The sequence below is a fragment of the Patella vulgata genome, chromosome 2 (assembly GCF_932274485.2).
Source record: "Patella vulgata chromosome 2, xgPatVulg1.2, whole genome shotgun sequence".
Classification (NCBI taxonomy): domain Eukaryota; kingdom Metazoa; phylum Mollusca; class Gastropoda; family Patellidae; genus Patella; species Patella vulgata.
This window is the reverse complement of record NC_065880.2, coordinates 89,734,307-89,756,933: the sequence shown is the minus strand read 5'-3', so window position 1 is coordinate 89,756,933 and position 22,627 is coordinate 89,734,307. Positions and strand designations below refer to the sequence as shown.

Here is a 22,627-nt window from a genome sequence, read left to right as displayed (position 1 = left end):
ATGTTTAATGGAGGATGTTTTATGTTTATTACAATGCAAATGTGTAATGCTCTACTCGTATATACATTCCACCTGACTTAACACTTAATCAACGGGGTTAAGATTGTTGATTGGGTAATCAAGTTCTGGTTTATTTATATTATCAAAGAAACGGGTCCGACTAATCACCGAAAATCCCCGGAATTCATTTACAATCACCGAAATTCACATCGAAAATCCCCGATTCCTCCCACAAAACTAATTTATTTTAAATGCATAATACACTATAATATAACGAATAACTATTTTGATCTCTCCACGGGCCTGATGAAGGCGCTGTGGGTCTATTTATTTGAAAGACTACCGGAATTCATTTCAAATATACGCATCATGATTATGATAGCGTAGGGCGCGTCGAATTATCCAATAACTCCAAAACAACACCCAGTAACTCCAAAAATGTTGACTGTGGAAACACAAAATAACAATTCAGTTGAGTTAAAAAGCCTCAGTGCCCAAATCGGAGGTTCATGGGAGATAACTCGTGTATGTGATTTTTGTTGACAAGAAAATTATGTATACTTTCGTTGCAATTCGTTGTAATTTGTTGTAACGTATTGTAATGAGTGATTGATTAATTGTTTATTAAATCAGTAATTATATGCATGAAACATTATGGTATAGATAGCGCAATAAACCGACAGTGCTGTAACAGGCCGCAAATGATAGTTTTGATGAACTAAGAAGTGTCGTATGTTAATTTAAAATAAAATATCGTGCAGTAAGTAAATACGCAATAACTTAATAGTTGACATGAAAAAAAATGAATATAAACATAATGCAGTTTGTTTTGTTAAAGCATTAATTTTAAAATACATACAAACATTCGACACTAGGTAATTTCGGGACTAACATATAGTTCAATATTATTTCATTAACTCGCTTGTTTGACAGACGAACCCACGCCTTGTCACTTACAAGCGTTAAGAGAGAGGTGGGTCATTTTGGGAATAAAATATGGTATATGGTTAATTGTTTTTCTTATTTTAAGTTTGTCGCCTTCGAAACCAACTGCAAAGCCAAAGAAGGTGATTAATCGGAGTAGCAATCTAAAATCTATTTACCGGTTGTAAAGGGAGATAACTGTATAAACATTTCAATTTTCTGCAAAATATCGAATATTCGTTGCAGTAATTATACTAATGTGCTGTTATTTGAAATATTAGGTTGTTATTAGATCATACTGGGTAGTATTTGATGAATATTTTGTTATTATTGCCTTGTTTTGGGTGGCATATAGCAAATGGAACAACCAGACATCGGTATCGCATTTGAAGCACATATCCCGCATTATAACTCTCTATTTTTGAAAAAAAAATCAAATGATGTCTCTATTTTGCATCATTATGTTGTAGTATTGGGTAGTATGTGGTGATATTGAGGTGGTATTGGGTAAATCGTCCCACCCCATTCAAACTACTGTCATGGTTTGCTTCAGGCCACCGGTTTGTCACCACAGAGAGAACCCGCACTAAGCCAAAACCGCGAAATGAACTCAAGAGCCTCCTGGCTGTTGAGCTGCTGCCTTATCCACAGTAACTCTTGATTTATTAAAGAGAGGAATGGGGTCAAACATCCACTGACACAAACTAGGTTATTTCGGGACTAACATATGGTTCAATTTCATTTCAATTCGCTTGCACGAGGGGTCTTTAGCAGTGGGAGGAAACCGGAGAAAACCCATGAGGTTGGACAGGTGACCCTACTCCCTTGTCATGAACAAGCGGGGAATCGAAACATGCCAGTTGATTCCATGACAAACCTTATCATACAGCACACATGCGTGCTAACCATTCGACCATCCAACCGATTCATTCAAGAAATGAAATGGGGTTTAACGTCCTACTGTTCTGCTCCTATACTGGGGGAACCACGCCAGAAAATCCGGATGAACTTCGTCCAATGCATAAACAATAATACTTGTCAAACCGTTTCGCTATATGTGTATAAACCACAATCTGATTCAAACACAGATCCCATTTCGTTTCGTTTTTATAGTTCAAAATTTCGTTTTACTTGTCTTTACTACACTTGGATCTGGAAGAGTTGTTATTTAACTTGTGTTCTGAATGGTGTCGGGGATAAACCAATGAAACGGTCTGTTACGGCGAGCTTTAGGCGTGTTTTGCACGGAACTGTGGGTAATCCACTAGTAACATCAATGCTGATTGGTTAATCAAATGTCTGACATCATAGGGTCAAGAGTCGGTATTTTGACCCCCCTGACGTGACCTATCGCTATAACTTGTCAGATCTTCATGTAGTGTAGGCCATCGAAAGTATAAAAAAACGAAACGAAATATAGATCTGTATTATAATCAGATTGTATAAACCAGTGATTGTTTTCCACAGAACCTGTGTTGGTTTTTGTTTCTTTTGTGCTCAATCACTAAATGGCACTCAAAGATTATAAACATAATATAACAATTCATAACAAAATTTTATAATTTTTTATTATTATTTCTTGATCCCAAGAAGGCAAGTTTAAAAATTACCTCTTTTTTATACAATATGAAAACAATGATTTAATGATATCGCCATGAATCTCGTTTACAAATGAGCATCATGTTAAGAAATTTGTACAATTCATAATTTTTTTTTTTACAATATTTTAAAATTTCTTTACAGAATTTATCATTTGCACACATTTTTCTTTTTATTATTTTAAATGTTCAATGAGAGGAATATTTTCTCACGATTGATTGATCGATAATTTATGAGAGACAGACACACACTCACTCTTTCACACAAATAATTAGCTTATCTCCCTTGTATCATTTTTTGCGTAAATTTTTTAATCTGATGTACAACTTCATTGTTATTTAAATAAATCAACGGACAGAGAATATAGTAAATACCCTATCAATTGAGTTCTAACACACCTTTAGTCTTCAAAATCCGACTAAAAAAATATTTGTATTGTAATATACAAGACACAAAATCGTGACCAACGAGAACACGCATACGTGTAAAAAAAAAAAAAGAAAAAAAATGTTAACCATGGTCGCAGTCGATTCATGGCGAAGGTAACCCGAGAGGTTTAGAGAGAGTGCTCTTTTCCTTGAAATTTCTATAAACCCAAGACAAAGGTGCATGTGTTTTTACATGCACATGCAGATTTGCAGTAGCACCAAGATCAGACCAAGGTAGACAACTCCGAATAAACAATTAAATCAAATGGGCGAATCACTGTCAGTCAATGTGATCAATCTCAGAGCACCAGGTTCATCACATGACTAACACAATCAACGATAACATGGATTTATACGATTCTATCTATATATATATATATATTGGGGACAAATCAGAAGTTTATCAAACACTGCGCTACGATAATAACACTAACGAAAGTCCTGTCATCAGAAAAATTCCTTACAAAGTACGCATAAAGGAACGATAATTAACATATCATCCCTCATACAAAATATCCGCAATTCAGAAAAATTTACATGAAAGAGAGATAATCCATACCATCTCTCCCCCAATACAAAGTTACGAATATCCTCAATGTAGAACATTTTCTGACAACAGGAGGTCAGAATGCTATCATTTAATAACGCACAAATTTGAAAAACAATAAATTAATCGAGTAATTTTTTTTTTTTTTTGAAAAATTTTTGGTTAATGTCTACGTCAACCTATCCTTGTTTCTACTGTGGCACCTTTAAATACCATGAATCGACCGCAAGCGATCTATACACAATACGAGTAATAACAATATTAATATATAATTAAAAAATTTATAATAAACAAAGTTAATTAATTATAGGGGGTATATAACAACTAATATTTCAATTTCTTGGGCGTTTCCCATGAGAAACCTGGTCGTCCAAAATGTCCGTAGCAAGCCGTCTGTTGGTAGATTGGTGAGCGTAAATTTAATTCCCTGGAGAAAAAGAAAATAATAATGAAGTCTTAAAATTTTTTTTAAAAGCAGTGGCATTTAGAAAATAATAAATTTCTGTGATAGTTTTAAACTAGCTGATCACCATTTGCATTCTTCAGACATTCGTTTTTATTTAACGGCTTAATCCATTCCCAAATGTTCTCGTATGAATTAAACAAATGCATTCCATGGACAAACAAGAGCATCGCTAACGCAGCAATATACGTCCACATTCCTGTTTTGTTTGATATGGTCCAGTTTGCATTGAGGGTCTGTGAAATAAAACTGGGTTGTAGGACTGCTATCAGTTTAACACTTCGTTCACATTAACAGAACACAATTTTTATTTTAAAACAATCGATGTCTTTATTCTAAAAGCATGACGTTTCGAATAGGTATGCAAAGTTTCAAAAGGATCTGTTAAGAATTGCGGTCTGTAGGCAAAACACAGGACACACAAACGTTAGGCGTGGCTCTGTCCCAAGGGGTCGAGCATGCACCAAAAATAATAATAGAGGTCGGCCTTAGGATTAAGGAATAAGTATAAAAAGTAGCCTTAGGCTATAAGGAATAAGTATAAAAAAGTTTTCAAGATGATCGATTAAGAAATGCGGTCTGCAAGTGACACACAGACATAAAAAAAGAAAATGGGCGTAGCTCTGCCCCTGGGTGTTGGGTATTCACCACTAATAATAGGGATGTTCCTTAGGATAGAAGGAATATGTATGCTAGGTTTCAAGGTGATACGATAAGAAATGCGATCTGTAGATGACAAACAAATAAATAAATATAAGGGATGGGCGTGGCTCTGCCCCTGGCGGTCGGGCATGCACCAAAAACAATAGGGATCATCGTTAGGGTATAAGCAATTCATATGAAATTTTTTCAAGACGATTGATTAAGAATTGTGGCCTGTAGGTGACACACAGACATAAAAAGAAAAGAAAATGGGCGTGGCTCTGCCCCTGGGGGTAAAAAAACAATAGGGATGATCGTTAGGGTATAAGCAATTCATATGAAAAAATTTCAAGACGATTGATTAAGAATTGTGGCCTGTAGGCGACACACAGACATAAAAAAGAAAATGGGCGTGGCTTTGCCCCTGGGGGTTGGGCATGCACCCAAAACGATAGGGATGTTCCTTAGGGTACAAAGAATAAGTATGCAAAGTTTCAAGATGATACGTTAAGAAATGTGGCCTGTAGACGACAAACAAACAAATACAAAAAATGGGCGTGGCTCTGCCCCGGGGAGGCTTGCATGCACCAAAAACAATAGGGATCATCCTTAGGGTATAAGGAATAAGTATGTAAAGTTGATACGTTAAGAAATGCGGTCTGTAGATGACAAACAAATAAATAAATATAAGGAATGGGCGTGGTTCTGCCTCTGGGGGTCGGGCATGCACCAAAAACAATAGGGATCATACTTAGGGTATAAGCAATTCATATGAAAATTTTTCAAGACGATTGATTAAGAATTGTGGCCTATAGGCGACACACAGACATAAAAAGAAAAGAAAATGGACGTGGGTCTGCCCCTGGGGTCGGGCATGCACCCCAAACGATAGGGATGTTCCTTGGGGTACAAAGAATAAGTATACATAGTTTCAAGATGATACGTTAAGAAATGCGGTCTGTAGATGACAAACAAATAAATAAATATAAGGAATTGGCGTGGCTCTGCCCCTGGGGGTCGGGCATGCACCAAAAACAATAGGGATCATACTTAGGGTATAAGCAATTCATATGAAAAATTTTCAAGACGATTGATTAAGAATTGTGGCCTATAGGCGACACACAGACATACAAAGAAAAGAAAGTGGGCGTGGCTCTGCCCCTTGGGGTCGGGCATGCACCCCAAACGATAGGGATGTTCCTTAGGGTACAAAGAATGTGTATGCAAAGTTTCAAGATTATTAGTTAAGAAATGTGGCCTGTAGACGACAAACAAACAAATACTAGAAATGGGCGTGGCTCTGCCCCGGGGGGTCGGGCATGCACCAAAAACAATAGGGATCTTCCTTGGGGTATAAGGAATAAGTATACCAAGTTTGAAGAAAATCCATGAAGAATTGCGCCCTGTAGGCGACACAAAGACACACGAAAAGAAAATGGGCGTGGCTCTGCCCCTGGGGGTTGGGCATGCACCCCAAACGATAGGGATGTTCCTTAGGGTACAAAGAATGTGTATGCAAAGTTTCAAGATTATTAGTTAAGAAATGTGGCCTGTAGACGACAAACAAACAAATACTAGAAATGGGCGTGGCTCTGCCCCGGGGGGTCGGGCATGCACCAAAAACAATAGGGATCTTCCTTGGGGTATAAGGAATAAGTATACCAAGTTTGAAGAAAATCCATGAAGAATTGCGCCCTGTAGGCGAACCACAGACACACACACATACATACATACACACACACACACACACACACACACACACAGACAGGGGCGACGGCATAATACGTTCACATTATGAATGTGGACGTATAAAAATGAAATAAAGTTGGGTTTAACATCCTTCTCCTATACTGGGCTAATGAAGACGGGCATTCGCCATACAGTGTGCAAGGAGGGAAATTTTGCCAGGGCAGCAGCACTATGGCCTACTCTTCTATCAAATACCAACCTGCATGCCAATGTATAGACAGGACCTTGAATTTTCATCCCATCCCAATGACTAGACAGCTGTCTTTTTCAGGCCCTCCGACAGAAAATCACGAACTTTCTCGGGCAATGCAGGGATCGAACACGCAACCTCCAACCTAGCTATCCAGCGTCTTCATGGACAATACCGAACATGGATAATAATCCAAGGCCGAAATGTACACGCTTTGATAATTTAACATTTAGTTAAAAAAATAATATACTCACTGGACGATTTTTCCTGGTCTGAGATCAAAATTGTTCTTGACTATTTCCAGTAATTCTTTCTCGGATTTGTGCGATGTTCCGTAGCTGAAGACGGTGATGGATAATGGTTCGGCGATACCAATAGCATAGGATAACTAGAAAATATCATTGATTACAAATATATAATAAGTGATCAAATGAATCTCATGGAAACAAATTCTACGTAATATTTGATAAAGAGGGGTTCGGACCGTGTATGACCCAGTCTTGTTTATCTTGCTAACGATCCGATGTGTATATAAATGGTATTTGGATCAGATCTGCCGATATGATTGCTAGTAGAGAACCTCTTATTGGATCATAAGGAGGCGGTTTTATTTCTGCTGATCAAGCTTGTTATCCTATCCTAATTTGTGACTCAATTTTTTTGTCTGTTCAGGCTGATATTTGGTGCATCAGGGTAGCTAGACTTGGGGAGTAACATAGGCCTAGTGTCGGTGGCCTACCACTTCCAGAGTTATGCTATTTCCTGTTTATGGCTACCCGAGCTACGCCAGGCTTAACTGCTAGTTTATTATATTCATTCTGTAAAACATGTGGCCTTATATTATTTTAGGAAACTGATAAATTAAAGAATATGGGTTTTAAGGCCCACTGAAGTCCCTTTCAGACTAAGATACAATATAAATATACTGATGTCCAAAACAAAGTATACACACTAAAAGTATGACTAAGTTTTGTTTAGATTAAAAACATTTGATAAATCATTACTGAGTTTTTCTCTTGCGTCCAAACTGGACATTTCTAAGCAAAATAAAAATGTGAAACAAATTGTCATTCTAACCAAATACCATGGAAAAACGACTTTGGTTGATGCAGCACAAAATGCACAGTGTATACTTTCTTTTGGACATTAGTATATTATAATCTACACAACTTACCTGTACAAGAACCCGTTTACACAGTCCAGATTTAACAAGAGATTTAGCCACCCATCTTGATGCATAGGCTGCAGATCTATCTACCTTCGAGAAGTCTTTTCCGGAGAAAGCTCCTCCACCGTGAGCCCCCCAACCACCGTATGTATCAACAATAATCTTCCTGCCTGTTAACCCACTGTCACCCTAAAATAAACAAATTATCATTTAACTCTTAGTCTACACCTGTAAGATTACCGTTAAGTATCCACGGCGACTTTTGTGGACTAGCATAATGAGAGTTACTTCCCTTATAAACAGACACCTTTTACTCATTTGTTTACTTCAAGTTTGACATTTTGACAGATAAAATTTGTACTGTTTCTTCTTGAAAAATTATAATAAAACAGTGATATTGTCTAGACCGCTACAAAAATGTTCTCCTAATCACAGATTACCATTATGGCGTGGTTTTTACGATGTTATGACATCAAAACCTCTGGGTCACTTAAGAGTTAATAAATAATTATAGACTACTGTTAAACCATGTTCCCCAAAATAAACAATCGAAATCTAGTGTAATAAATGATCATAGATAAACGTCACCCTAAAATAAACAATCAGATTTATAATAATTACCTGAGGACCTCCGATAATAAATCGACCAGAAGGCTGAATGTGATAGACTGTTTTATTGTCTAAATATTTGGCAGGAATTACAGATTTTACAACTTTATCCATTAATTCTTGTCGTAGTGTTTCTGTCGATACAGTTTCGTCGTGTTGAAGGGAGATAACTACGGTGTGGACGCGAAGAGGTATGGCAGCACCCTTTACATATTTATATTCAACTGTAACCTGGAAGAGAAAAATAATATATTTAAAAATATTTCCCCACAAGTCTTATGAATGTTAACAAGTAGCTATTCCTATGATATAAATAATTCTCAATTTGTTTTTGAATCATTTAAGATTACATCTTGCTTCATACTCAAAAATCAAAGGGGTTTTACATTTTACATCAACTGGGCTAATGAAGACACTAAAATATAGCCATTTATAAATCTTTTGTTGTTTTAATGTATCAAATACATCAATAAGAAACTATGTGCAACGTTTTGTATTTCTTGATCAAAGATATTTTTCATCAACAGCGATTGAAAGTTGAGTAAATTCTTTACTTCAGTCTGAGAATGTTTTGTGAACTTTGTTGGTGTCAGGGGAGGTGGAGATCCTAATAAGCTTCCAATGGCTACTGTATTGGAGCATGGCAGTCAAGATGTTTCTTTGATATAGAAAATTTAGATTTATAACATTAAATTCAACCGGTAATAATATTTCAAATTTAACGTGTGAAAGCCTACCTGTGTTTTTGAGTCTGGTCTTGCCCATGGTAAACCCCCATCACGACGTAATTGAGCTATTTTAGCATTAAGTTGATGTGATAGTACAACTGTTAAGGGCATACATTCTTCTGTTTCATCTGTAGCATAACCAAACATTAAACCCTGAAATAATTTAAAATTTATTGTCAACATTACCAGAATTACATTAAACCCTGAAATATTATTGTAAACATAAAACTCTGAAATATTATAAAAATTACCGTCAACATTAAATTTTGAAATATACCAATTAGATGGAACTTCTGTTTTAATGGCAGCATAACCAAACAATAGTTAAAAATAGATTATAACGTAAATAGAATATGCTGAAAATTTCAGTCAAATTGCTCCACTCTGAACTGAGATATTAGACAAGATTAGATCAAGAGTTGACAGTTCTCGCTATAATAGTTAAAGAATAGATAATGAAAACAAAATATGCTGAAAATTTCAGTCAAATTGCTTCACTCTGAACCGATATATTAGCATATCTGTTTAGTTTTTGATTGTTTAATTTTTGTTAATGAAGTTGATTCTTTTAAACTTCGTTTTTATTTTTGAACTCTACTTGGTGTAGGTGTTCATCAGGTAATACCTCGACTGAGTTCAATATTGAGATTAGCCGGTTGATTTGTTGGATATAAACCTTTGAATAATAGCGCCTAACAGGCAGCTGTGTTTAATTATGTTCTCCTGATTTTGATTGTTTCTGTGTGTTTGAAGTATATGTTTGTGATATGCGCTTAGAAACACTTCACGTGTAATGAAGCGCTATATAAATCAAACAATAATAATAATAATAATAATATATCCCGTTTTATAAAATTAATAGACAAGTATCTATACCTGATCACCAGCACCAATATCTTCTTCATTTCTGTCAACATGGACACCAGCAGCAATATCTACACTTTGTTCTTCAAGGGCTATTAATACATTACATGTCTTGTAGTCAAATCCTGAAAATAAAAAAAAATAAAATACATTAATTACTAAAAGTCAGAGGCATTGGGAACTTTTCTTGTTTAATTATTCCTCTATTTTTGTTGTATTTTGGAGAGTACAGGAGGACCTGTAGAAAACCCACAAAGTAGGGTAGATGGATGACCCTACTCTTCAACACACGTTAGCATGGGATCGAAATGAAGCCATTTGACTAAATGACTGTTCCCAACTCATGATGTTAGGCAAGCGTCCCGACTCATGATCATGTACAACCAAGGGATCGAAACCAAGCTACTTGACTCAATGGCAGATCTTATGACATAAGCACCCTCGATAGACCACTCTTTAATATTATCATATAATGATATACTACTCATTTGCATAATCAGTGACCTAGTACTGACCCAAGGATGCTTGAACTAGTAAACTAGTACCAGTTATTTAAGACAACTGAGTGTTCATGTGCTTGACATATCCTACAGAGTTTATCTCCATATCTTTAACCTTATACTTATTATCTCATAATGTTTGTACACAAAGACCAACCCAAATTTAATCATGTCAGACCAACCGAGTTTTAATCGGGATTCATATCGAAAACCATATCTACTACGAATATGTGATAGATATGCAAACTTATTTGTTTTAGATAATATTTATATTGTAATATGAATCAAATAAACAAAAGATAACCAACCAAGGTATTTTACTTTAAGAGATAGGCCTACAAATTATTGCACACCTCTGTCAAACCTTCAAAGGCTAATATCTTCACTTGCAATAGATTAATTTGAATGAAATTTTCAAATTATTCATTTTACATCATCTTCTTTCGAACAATTATAGCAAGAATGGCTAGTTCTTTATCTAAATTTTACATAATGTATCTTTAAGTTAAACTGATTTACACTGAAAATGCCCTTTTTTGTGGACAGTAGGGGTCGGTTTATTTACTAACCAACGGATAGGAAATGTGGTTTAAAGCCCAGACAGCAGCACTACGGCCTACTCTTACATCGAATTCAAACTGTCAAGGGTTCTTTTACGTGCATGCCAACCTGTATACAGGATCTCGGTTTCCAGTCCTATCTTAACGACCAGACAGGTGTCCGTGTCGGGCCCTCAGCCAATGCAGGCATCGAACACAAGACTTCCAGGTTAGCAAGCCAATGTCCTACCCACTGAGCCACCGTAGCTCCCAAACAGGCATACACCATGCCGATGGCAACGAGGGCAATTTTGATCGGGCCACGGTACGATGTCGTCTCTTATTTTGAATACCGAATTTTAAGCATTCTTTTACGTACTCTCCAACTTGTACCCAGGACCTTGGTTTCTCGTTCGATCCGAAGGACTATTAAGATAATTTGTAGGATAAAGCTTCTATTTACCTTTAGAGGAATCATCATACCCGATCTGTTTAATTGTATTACGAATAACTTTCTGGTAATCTACCATAGCTCTTGATGTAATCTCTCCACATACTAAGATCATGCCGGTCTTGGCAACCGTCTCGCAGGCAACCTTGGCATTTGGATCCTGTTTTAAATGAGCATCTAGAATGGCGTCGCTGACCTGATCGCAGATTTTATCTGAAAATTAATAAAATACATTAATATAAAACAAAAATTACCCAAATAGTTTCCTAGGCTACTGGTTCTAAATTGATCATAAAGTTCCTTTGGTAGTACTTATATTATCCATACTTTTCGTGAATATAAAATCGTAGCTCACACCAAGTACTAAAATTTTAGTAGCGTTAGTTTTATTTTTTTTTTACCATCAAGATCTGATTTGTACAATTGCCAGGCCAACCTACCTTAACAGCAATCGGTTGCTATGGAAAAAAATGTCTCTTTTCACTTTAAGACAAGTGATTTAGGCATAATGGGAGGAGTTTCACTTAACTGACAAGCTGTTCACGCGGAAAATTCAATTTCTACTGCTTTGAACAAGTCCAAGACAAAGAACCAAGAACTGATCAACCAATTAACTGAAAGACAGTCAAAGTTCTAATAAACATAATCTTGACTATTTCAGTCGACCCCTTGAAGAATAAAACTTTGGTCCATCCAAATATCTGACAGTGTCAAGGCATGTCAATCAAAACATTGCATCACTCTTGCATTTTGAACGCAGCCAGTAAACATCAAGTATTGCATCAGCACTCGACATTCACGCGTCAATAATAAAAACAAATCTCAGCTATTCTAGTGGAAGAGGGCTTTTAATATCAGTTTGCACTGCTGACAAAATTTTTAAAGAATTCATTTGAAAAATGTGCAGAGCATAAATGTTGGATAGTTGGCAATCATAAGTAACAATCAAGCAAAATTCAAATGGAATTCCTATTCAGTCAGTGGGAATTAATTAAAATATTTACAAATTATTCCGAGCGTTGTCAAAATCTATAATGTCAACAAAAGAAAATATAATAAAGAGAGGAACATCCTTCAAAAACGAACAGGCATAAAACAATGATTGAAAAATACCCTGAAATGGCTGAGATGTGAAAGTATCAAAAAGAAAGCCTTTTCTTTACATAAAATCGACGAAATTTTAAAACAATTAGCCATGACAGTCATGTTGGCATAATATACGAAAGATGACATCTCGATTGAATAACACGTCTTATGAATGAAAAGCGCTGTGTCACAAAATTTACTATTACTATTATGTAAACAAAGCCCACGTGCTCTGCAGAATGACAACAACAGACGAACTTAGCTACGCTTCCCGCCATTCTAATGACAGTAAAGCGATGCTCGGCACTGTCCATTTCTACGATTAATTTCGATGAATTACCTGGGTGGCCTTCGCCTACTGATTCTGATGTGAAAAGGAATGTTCCAATGTCATCTTGACTGCATTCTTCAGCATAATGCCGATTTATTTCGCTGTAATGGTCTCCATTACCCCCGCCGTTAATAACAGACATTTTTCCTGTATTTGCTTGTGCTAATCTTAATGGAAAAGAGGCAGAATGTATCGCAGAAGCCAAATATATAGAAATTATTCTGTCACGTGACTTTTATTATCAAGATTTATTGGCCAATCGCCGTCGAATGGCTGATTGTGGACTGATCCGGTTAGAGGCAAGATAGTAGGAAATATTAAAATAAGTCGTAAAAATTTCCATTCAGGACATAGCCTTATGGGCTTGTGTTGTGGTCAAAACGTGATCACACAATCGTTAAAGACATTACGCAACGGCACAATTAAAATCGAGTTAATTTACTAATTAAATTAATCACTACGTAGCCATGCGTGTCGAAAATCTCACTGCTCTGGGATTAGTTCATTGACAAGAAAATAAGCTGCAAGCAAAAGTAGAGAAATTAAGGATGTTTACGTGTAAGTGGATTATCGCTTGTCTTAATGGGTTAATTCGTTATTGTTGTCGGTTAGATTTAAATATATAATTTTCAATACATCTTAAGACACGTCTAGGATAAGGAAAATAGATTAGTAAATATTGTTGTAGATACGTGTTTTGCAGATAGTATGTGGTTTGTGTACATACTACATACATACATGGCGACGTACGGCGAGTCGGGACTAACACAGCTCTTTCGAACACTTAAATTAGCAATTCCCATAGAGACTTGAAATTAACCAAATATGTTAAAGATAACTTATGAACATCCCACCTTTTATTTTTCTCCAATTATTAGCCCCAACAGGAGACCTGCTAATTATAAGTGCAACAAATGAAGTGGGGTTATTAACGTCCTAGAGTAGGGTTTGGCTTGCATCATCAAGGGGCCTAATATGGGTAGGAGTTCAGGACTAAATATTAAGGCCAACTGCAGATTTTGTCAAGGTCACGAGATGTATAAAGGGTTAGGGCATGTAGATTGTTGATGAGATTGTGGGTTAGGGTTAGTGCTAGCCCTGTTTACCTCCTTGTGACATTTGACGAAATCTGCAGTTGGCCTTGTCAAATAGACCTTACCATGGGGAGGCTATGAGGGAAATTTTGCTGGGACAGGGGCCTTTCAACCTAGTATTCATCAAATTTGAACTGTCATGAGTTCTTTACTTGCATGTACACAGGACCTTAGTTTTTTGTCCAATTTGAAGGACTAGATGTCATTCACCACTGACAAGCAGGGCCGGTTTTTGGCACATTTGACCAATTTTCCGAAATTGGGCCACACACTAGAAAGGGCCCACGCAGCACACCAACTTAAAAAATGTTCCAGACAGTAGTAAAACTCCCATTAATACTTTTAACTGTATACATGTATTAATCAATTACTAATTGTGATGTAAAGAATATTTGGCCTTAAACATTAATAAGGGCCTAGTTAGCTTCGGGCCTGCCAAATTGGGCCCCACATTTTCTACAGCCGGCCCTGCTCACAAGGGGGGTTGGATGGCTGAATGGTTAGCACATGCGCGCTGTATCATAAAGTCTGCCATTGAGTCAACTCGCGTGGTTTCGATTCCCCGGTTGTACGTGACAAGGAGTAGGGTCGCCTGTCCAACCTCATGGGTTTTCTCCAGGTCCTCCGGTTTCCTCCCACTGCTAAAGACCCCTACGCACAAGCGAATTATGGAAATAAAATTGAACCATATGTTAGTCCCGAAATGACCTGGTTTGTGTCGATTGGACGTTAAACCCCATTTCTCTCTCTCTCTCTCCCTGCTGACAAGGGAGACCACACTGAAAAATCGTGGGGAAGTTTCTTGGGAAAACAATAGGATCAAACCTGGGAATGCCTGTCATTGAACCAAGATTTAATAATCTTATTATTATTTCATTCAAAAGGTTTTAAAATATAGAAGGAGCCACAGTGGCTAAGTGGGTAAGATGCTGGCTCGCTAGCCTGCAGGTTGCTTGCATTAGCCGAGAAAGTTCATCGTGATTTTCCAACATGACTTCCACTTGTTAGTGGTACAGGAAGAAGGGCCTGACAAGGACAGGTGTTAGACATTGGGATGGGGCAAACAAAAAAGGTCCTGTGTATACATTGGAGTAAGCGTAAAAGATCCCTTGACAGTTGGAATTCAATATAAGAGTAGGCCATAATGCTCCTGCCCGGGCAAAATTTTCCTTATAGCATACTGTATGGCGTATATGCCTGTCTTCATTAGCCCAGTTCGGAGCAGAACAGTAGGACGTTAAACCCCATTTCATTTCATTTAAAATATAGAAGACTTAAGATTTTAATATTGAGACATTTAGCTGGTTTATAAAATATTTTTTCAACTGCAGAAGTCTTGAAAGCTTATAAGAACAAAAATATAGAAGGCTTAAGATTTTAATATTGAGACATTTAGCTGGTTTATAAAATATCTTTTCGACTGCAGAAGTCTTGAGAGCTTATAAGAACAAAATGTAGAAGGCTTAAGATTTTATTATTAAGATATTCACTTCAGCAGGTTTATAAAATATCTTTTTGACTGCAGAAGTCTTGACACCGTCAGAAGAAAATAGTGTATGACCTATAGCTTATCTAGACGTCATATTTTACTAATCAGATATCGTGGATGTCAGGGGGTCAGAGGTCAGAGGTCAACACACTATCCATTGATAGACGTACTTTGTTATCATATGACTTGTTGCTGTCCTCCTAGCTACTGTACTATTATCAGGGTTATTGCCCTCTTCCATCCATCGTGATATCGCTGACAAATGTATTCTGTCCTGCTAGCTATTGTACTATCATCGGAGTTATTGCCCTCTCCGATCCATCGTGATATTGCTGACAAATGTATTCTGTCCAGAATTGTTTTGTTTTATGTACACGTTCTCAGGAGCCGCGGCTGCTAAGTGGGTAAGACGCTGGCTCGCTAGCCTGGAGGTCGCAGGTTCCCTCTCGATGTTGGCCAAGAAAGTTTATCAGAATTTTCCAGCGTGGTTTTCCCAGTGTCGTGCAGAGATCGGGACAGGGGAGACGATGGCCCCAGGTGAACATCCTGTCAAATAATAAGTGCACTGGGATCGCACTACACAGACGGAGCAAGAAATAAACAACGAATATCCAATCAAGTGAATGGATTCAGGGGCCAATGTCGAATATATCGTGTGGTTGAGGTTTCAGACTATATAGCACAAGGGGGAGGGTTGGATGGCCGAATGGTTAGTGTGTGCTTGTTGTATCATAAGGTCTGTCATTGAGTCAACTCACATGGTTTTGATTCCCCGGTTGTATGTGACAAGGAGTAGAGTCGCCTGTCCAAACTCGTGGGTTCTCTCCGGGTCCTCCGGTTTCCTCCCACTGCTAAAGACCCCTACACGCAAGCGAATTATTGAAATAAAATTAAACCATATGTTTGTCCAGAAATGACCTGGTTTGTGTCGAGTGGACTTTAAACTCTCTCTCTCTCTCTCTCTCTCTCTCTCTCTCCATATAGTACAAAGAACACAACAATCTTACAATTTATTTTATGATCAGTAGTGGAATACCGCGTTTTATCAGTGAAATAAAAGTGTTATTCCACTGGCTAGCAGTAGTCCATGTTGTTTTTCCCTAAAATGATTGTAAAATCATAAAATAAATAGAACATTTGTCGGTTTGTCGTGAATAACAAATTTTATTTCATCTCTAAGCAAGAAAACGTTTATATTTTCACTCATGATACGCATTCGTGAAAATGTAAGTTTTCTTGCTTCTCGATGAAATAAGATATGTTATTCACGACAAAACGACAAATATCCTCTATTTATTGTGGATTTTTATAATAATATTTTAAATATCCTATTCATTCTCCAATAAAGAAAGAAATAGCTGAGTCATGGTGTATTTGAAATGTTTACATAATATTTCAGTCCATTCAGAAAGTTCTGGATCAAGCTCACCAAATGTGTAGGTGGGATGGTCCTAAGAGGGAGAAATGGGATTTAATCTTCACTTGATACAAACTAGTTCAAAATAGCAATTATAATAAAAATGAGAATTATTGAAATAAGATTAAACCATATGTTAGTCCCGTGTCGAGTGGACGTTAAACACCATTTCTCTCTCTCTCTATTTCAATAATTCGCTTACACGTAGGGGTCTTAGCAGTGGAAGGAAACCAGAGGTCCCAGAGAAAAACCCACGAGGTTGGACAGGCGCCAGTTGACTCAATTACAGACCTTATGAATCATATAACACTACGTGCTAACCATTCGGCCATCCTACCCCCCAATAAAAATGTAAAGATAATTACTGTTTGATATAGCTCCGCCTGTGAATAGAAATTATTAATTTAGTAGTGAAATCGTTAGTATGAAATGTTGGTTGCTAAGGAAATTTTATTTTTCAATAATTCATTTTTAACATTGATTTTCTCAAAATCTGGTTTTGAAATTCTCTCCAATTGACCAGGACATACTTGACGATATCTCGGCCATCGAACATGATATGGAGCCGTGAATGAAGCATGGAGCCCAAGGAATGTGATTATGAGCACGAGTCAATATGACCAAATTGCTACTTACCACTGTACCCATTTCAAGGTAATGGGTCACATATGATACAATTTCATTTCAATAATTTGCTTGCGCGTAGTGGTCTTTAGTCGTGGAAAATTGAACCATATTCAAATGTTAGGCGTGAAATGATCTAGTTTGTGTTGAGGGGATGTCCAATCCCATTTATTTCTTTCTTTCTCTCTCTCTCTCTATCCTTAGTCTAGTTTCGTTCTCTCTCTCTATTAACCAAGTTGTTACCTCAAGGGGGATCACGGTGGCTAAGTGGGTAAGACGTTGGCTCGCTAGCCTTGAGGTCAGGTGTTCGATCCCTGCATTGGCCGAGATAATTTATCCAGATTTTCTGGTGTGGTTCCCCCTTGTCAGTGATGCAGGACGGTGGCCCTGTCAAGGACATCTGTCTAGTCGTGTACACATTGGCGTGCACGTAAAAGATCCCTTGACAGTTGGAATTCGATATAAGAGTAGACCGTAGTGCTGCTGTCCAGGCAAAATTTCCTTCATAGCACACTGTAATGGCGTATGCTTGTCTTCATTAGCCCATTTCATTTTGTTACCTCAAAACTAGGATGTGCCTTTTCGTTTTAAATACAGGATTTCCCCATGATGTGTTTGTTTACATGTACACACTGATATATATATGTATATATCATATTTGGGAGTGTAGAATATGTTTATATTTATTTAATGTTCTTGGGGAATTGGGTGGCCAAATGGTTATAACGTGTGCACTTGGATCAGAAGGCCTGTCATTGAGTCAAGTGGCGTGGTTTTGACTCCCCACTTGTACGCGACAAGGAGTAGGGTCGTCTGTCCAACTGTGTGGGTTTTCTCATGGTCCTCGGGTTTCCTCCCACTTCTATGTAAAGACCCCTACGCGCAAGCAATTATTGAAATAAAATTGAACCATGTGTTAGTCCCGAAATGACTTAGTTTGTATGGAGTTGATCTTGAAACCCATTTCTCTCTCTCTCTCTCTCTCTTTCTTTCTCTTCTAAAATTTATTAGTTCAAATGGCGAACCCACAAGCAAACTGTTTTATAAAATTTATCTGAGGGTAAACTGGTAAAGCCACTTTAAATAAAGAAATATAATAAAGTAACAGTGGTTGTTTGATGTGGCACAGTTAGAAGTTAAGTTTATTGTCAAGGTAACAGGTGCATGTATATTGTACGTTTATAATGGGGAGATCTATTGAATGTTGTTAGTATTAAAAAATAGATAATGTGCATAATATATATCTGTAGTCTCTATCATGAAGGGGGTTGGATGGCTGAATGGTTAGCGTGCGCGCGCTGTATCATAAAGTCTGTCATTGAGTCGACTGGCGTGGTTTCGAATCCCTGGTTGTACGTGGCAAGGAGTAGGGTCGCCTGTCCAACTTCGTGGGTTTTCTCCGGGGCCTCCGGTTTCCTCCCACTGCTAAAGACCCCTACGCGCAAGCGAATTATGTAAATAAAATTAAACCATATGTTAGTCCCGAAATGACCTAGTTTGTGTCGAGTGGACGTTAAACCCCATTTCTCTCTCTCTCTCTCTATCATGAAGACCTCTGTTCTGTACGTAAATTAAAATTTGGCATGACAATCAAGTCTATTAAATTTAAGGTTATAATACCGGTACACATTAAAGTCTTTTGCTTGTAATGTTTAAAGATGCCTTCCCATGTATAAACTGTGTGATTTGATGATATATTTAAAGATACCTTCCCGCGTGCTAACTGTGTAATTTGATGATATATTTAAAGATACCTTCCCGCATACAAACTGGGTGATTTGATGATATAATTAAAGATGCCTTCCCATGTGATTTGGTGATATATTTAAAGATACCTTCCCACATGTGCTGTGTAATTTGATGATATATTTAAAGATACCTTCCCCATGTACAAACTGTGTCCTTTGATGATATATTTGGACTAAAAACATATTTGACTAATTTGTTTATGAAAAGTTTGCTTTAAATCCCTCTATAAACATTTTGATTGCAAGAATCCAATATTTTTCTGGTAAGATTGAGTGTGTCTTAGCTACTCTCCATATACATGTATATATCAAATATGCAATACTTTTATTGGAAATAACTACCGGATAAATACTTTCATGGAAATATTTCTTTAACATAACATCGTTAAAAAAAACCTATTGTTCATGTTCAAGAGTTGCACTTTTGCACTTTTCATTCAAATTTAGAATTTGTGGGATTGTTGCAATAATCCCTTGCAAACTACAATATTGTGAAGGTTGAATTGCTAAAAGGAATACAAGTTAAAAATGATTTCATTCTGTTTAGTATTTACAAAGATATTATGCATATAATATGCACTAATACCATGTGTATATAAGTGTTGGTCAGTGTTGAGTAAAATATTTTGATGAGTAAAATATTTCCATTCAATTGAAGCCAATTAAGTCGAGAGATTATCTATCTTTGACATTTTTAGTTTGTTTTATTAAAGATACATTATGGGAGATTAGATAACGAGCTGACAGTTCTCACTATAATAGTTAAAAACTAGATAATGTATAGGCAATTTGCTGAAAATTTCAGTCAAATTGATCCACTATGAACAAAGAATTGAGCAATTGAAATTTCGGCCTAGCCTCGATCATCATTACTAAAGTCTGTACGATAAAAAACATAGTCTCGATCATCCATTTCATGATTAAATTATGAATGGAAGTCAAGCAGCAAATGAGATCATAATCCAGTAAATATCACAGGCTAGCGATGCTGTCGAGAGTTGATTATGGTCTGGATAAGTTAATTAATGTCTAATTAATAATTTAGATAACATTTCAGACCTAAAGAAAGACCTGCAATTGGCAGATTTAGCTCTTGCATAATGTATGTTTAAAGATACATTATGTAAGATTTAGGTTAAGAGCAGGTTGTTCTTGCTATAATAGTTCAAAAATAGATAATGGAAAATGAATATCTTGAAAATTTCATTGAAATTACTTTATTTTGAGCGAAGTTATCACTGTTTGTAGTTTTGACAAGATGTGTGCATTGATCATAACCACAGTACTGGTCAGCCGAGTCTTGGCCTTGCTTCTCCATTTATAAATTGATGTTGTCATAAAACGGTAAATGACAGAGACTCTAAGGCCTCGATAACAGAGGGAATTTTATGTTAGTCCCAAAATGAACCAGTTTGTTTCAAACTTGGTCTTTAAACCTGCTTTTTCTCCCTGTGTAAATATTTTCCCCGGTAAATAATGATGAAACTTTGAATCAAGTGGACGTTAAACCCAATTTTTTCTCTCTCTGTAAATATTTTGCCAGTAAATGATGATGAAACTTTGTATTTATATGATGCAGCTGTTAGTGGGTCAATCAATGACCATTGTTTACAGTTTTACTGTGACATTTCTCTCACATATGGCACCATTATCGAAATATTTCATATACAAAACATCATTACGCGTATGATGAAATATTTCATAATTCTTACAGTGACTTGCAACTTTTAACATTTTTTGTTCAGGTGCATTAAGTAGGCCTATATTTTGTTTAGATACATAAGGTATTCCTATATTTTGTTTTCAGTGGGATATTCAGACGTGGATTCCCTTTGTCAGTGGTGCAGGACGGAGGGCCTGACAAGGACAGCTGTCTAGTTGTTTTGATGGGACAAAAAACCGAGGTCCCCTGTACACATTGGCATGCACGTAAAAGATCCCCTGACAGTTGGAATTCGATATAAGAGTATGCAGTAGCGCCGCTGTCTTGGCAAAATCTGGATGAACTTTCTCAGCCAATGCAGGGATCGAACACCCAACCTCCAGGCTAGCGAGCCAGCGTCTTACCCACTTATAGCTACCGTGATCCCCCAGTTGACCTTGGTGCCACTGTCCAGGCAAAATGTCCCTCATAGGACTGGACTGTATATACATGTCTTCAATATCCTGCTTTAAACCTTGTTGTTTCAATTCAAGGCATGTCTTTTTTTTATTATATTTCAGCATTGGATACTCCGTCATTGTTACGATTGGTTGGACAAACATTTTTATTGCTCGGACTACTTTCTTTCATCATTCAATGGCTTAAACCACGTATAGAGAAACTACTGTGTAGGAATACCAAATCGTCAGAATCACAAGATATTCAAGGTAACTCAATCAGTTTCACAGAGGTATTGCAAAAGTCTTCTAATAACTCTGTATAAGATGACTGCTTTCAACATGTGACATCACATCACAAGGCTTTAAAGGAACAATAACACTCTTGCTGGCTTGACAGCTTCAGAAAATAAAAAATAGCCTTATTCTAAGTACTAGATGTGTTAGTGTCCTACCTGTTGTGTAAATTATCCATTAAATCCTATTTTACTTGTCCAGTGGGTTCAAAACTATTTTTAAATCCAAGTCACATTTGAAAAGCTTGACGTCAGGCTTTTCAAATCATTTAGTTGAATTTTTCCAATTTTTTAAATTAGGTGTGTTAAGATGAAATTTGTATCATCAATTAATTGGAATATTGTAAAATAGTACAATTTGTTGACCAGAATAAGAGAGAGAGAGAAAGAGAAATGGGGTTTAACGTCCACGTGACACAAACTAGGTCATTTCGGGACTAACATATTTTTTTAGCAGTGGGAGGAAACCGGAGGCCCCGGAGAAAACCCACGAGGTTGGACAGGCAACCCTACTCCTTGCCACGTACAACCGGGGATTCGAAACCACGCCAGTCGACTCAATGACAGACTTTATGATACAGCGCGCGCACGCTAACCATTCAGCCATCCAACCCCCCTGACCAGAATAAAGATTGGGACATATTATTCAGTTACAACAAGAGTGGTATTGAGCCTTTAAGTTGCACAGGTGATGTCACATCACACAGCGGCGATCATTGGCTAAATGGTGTGTGCATTTATATTGTTTAAATAAAACATTACTGGTTTGGGCAGAATGGAGTCTTTTACTCAATTTAATACCCATTTACACTAAATAGGAAATAATTTTTACCTACAAATACTTCAAACGTCTTTATTTATTTTTCTAATTCTTAAAAAAAAAATGAATTAAATTTGGTCTTGGAAGGAATTATTAGTGAGCAGAAATTCAACCGTGTATTTGTTATCACTTGTCACATCAGTCAGTTATATAGATGTATGACTCATGTTTTCCTTTGACGTTCGTCACTTCCGATTCAGGAAACCTGTATTACTCAGCTA

General features: G+C 36.9%; 2 protein-coding genes across 3 annotated transcripts in view; one reads left to right on the top strand and one right to left on the bottom strand.

Annotated features, from left to right (window-relative positions):
* Nucleotides 1-2,474: 2,474 nt before the first annotated feature.
* Nucleotides 2,475-13,009, bottom strand: LOC126810103 (S-adenosylmethionine synthase). 2 transcript variants are annotated; one of them, XM_050535073.2, is made up of 8 exons: nt 12,828-13,009; nt 11,414-11,614; nt 9,924-10,036; nt 9,057-9,200; nt 8,332-8,550; nt 7,717-7,899; nt 6,797-6,930; nt 2,475-3,925 (listed from the first exon to the last, which is right to left on the bottom strand). In XM_050535073.2, the coding sequence occupies exons 1-8, from the start codon at nt 12,958-12,960 to the stop codon at nt 3,823-3,825; spliced, it is 1,230 nt and encodes a 409-aa protein (XP_050391030.1). In that variant the 5' UTR covers nt 12,961-13,009; the 3' UTR covers nt 2,475-3,822. The 2 variants fall into 2 exon arrangements, with proteins under 2 accessions (XP_050391030.1, XP_050391031.1); XM_050535074.2 differs by lacking the exon at nt 2,475-3,925 and having other exon boundaries at nt 6,793-6,930.
* A 151-nt stretch (nt 13,010-13,160) lies between these two features.
* Nucleotides 13,161-22,627, top strand: part of LOC126810136 (UBX domain-containing protein 8) — a 36,999-nt gene continuing 27,532 nt past the window's right edge. Inside the window, exons 1-2 of the mRNA XM_050535126.2 lie at nt 13,161-13,376; nt 21,414-21,560. Of these exons, the coding sequence (XP_050391083.1) occupies nt 13,367-13,376; nt 21,414-21,560 (157 nt within the window). The 5' untranslated portion in view covers nt 13,161-13,366. The remainder of the gene's footprint in view (nt 13,377-21,413; nt 21,561-22,627) is intronic.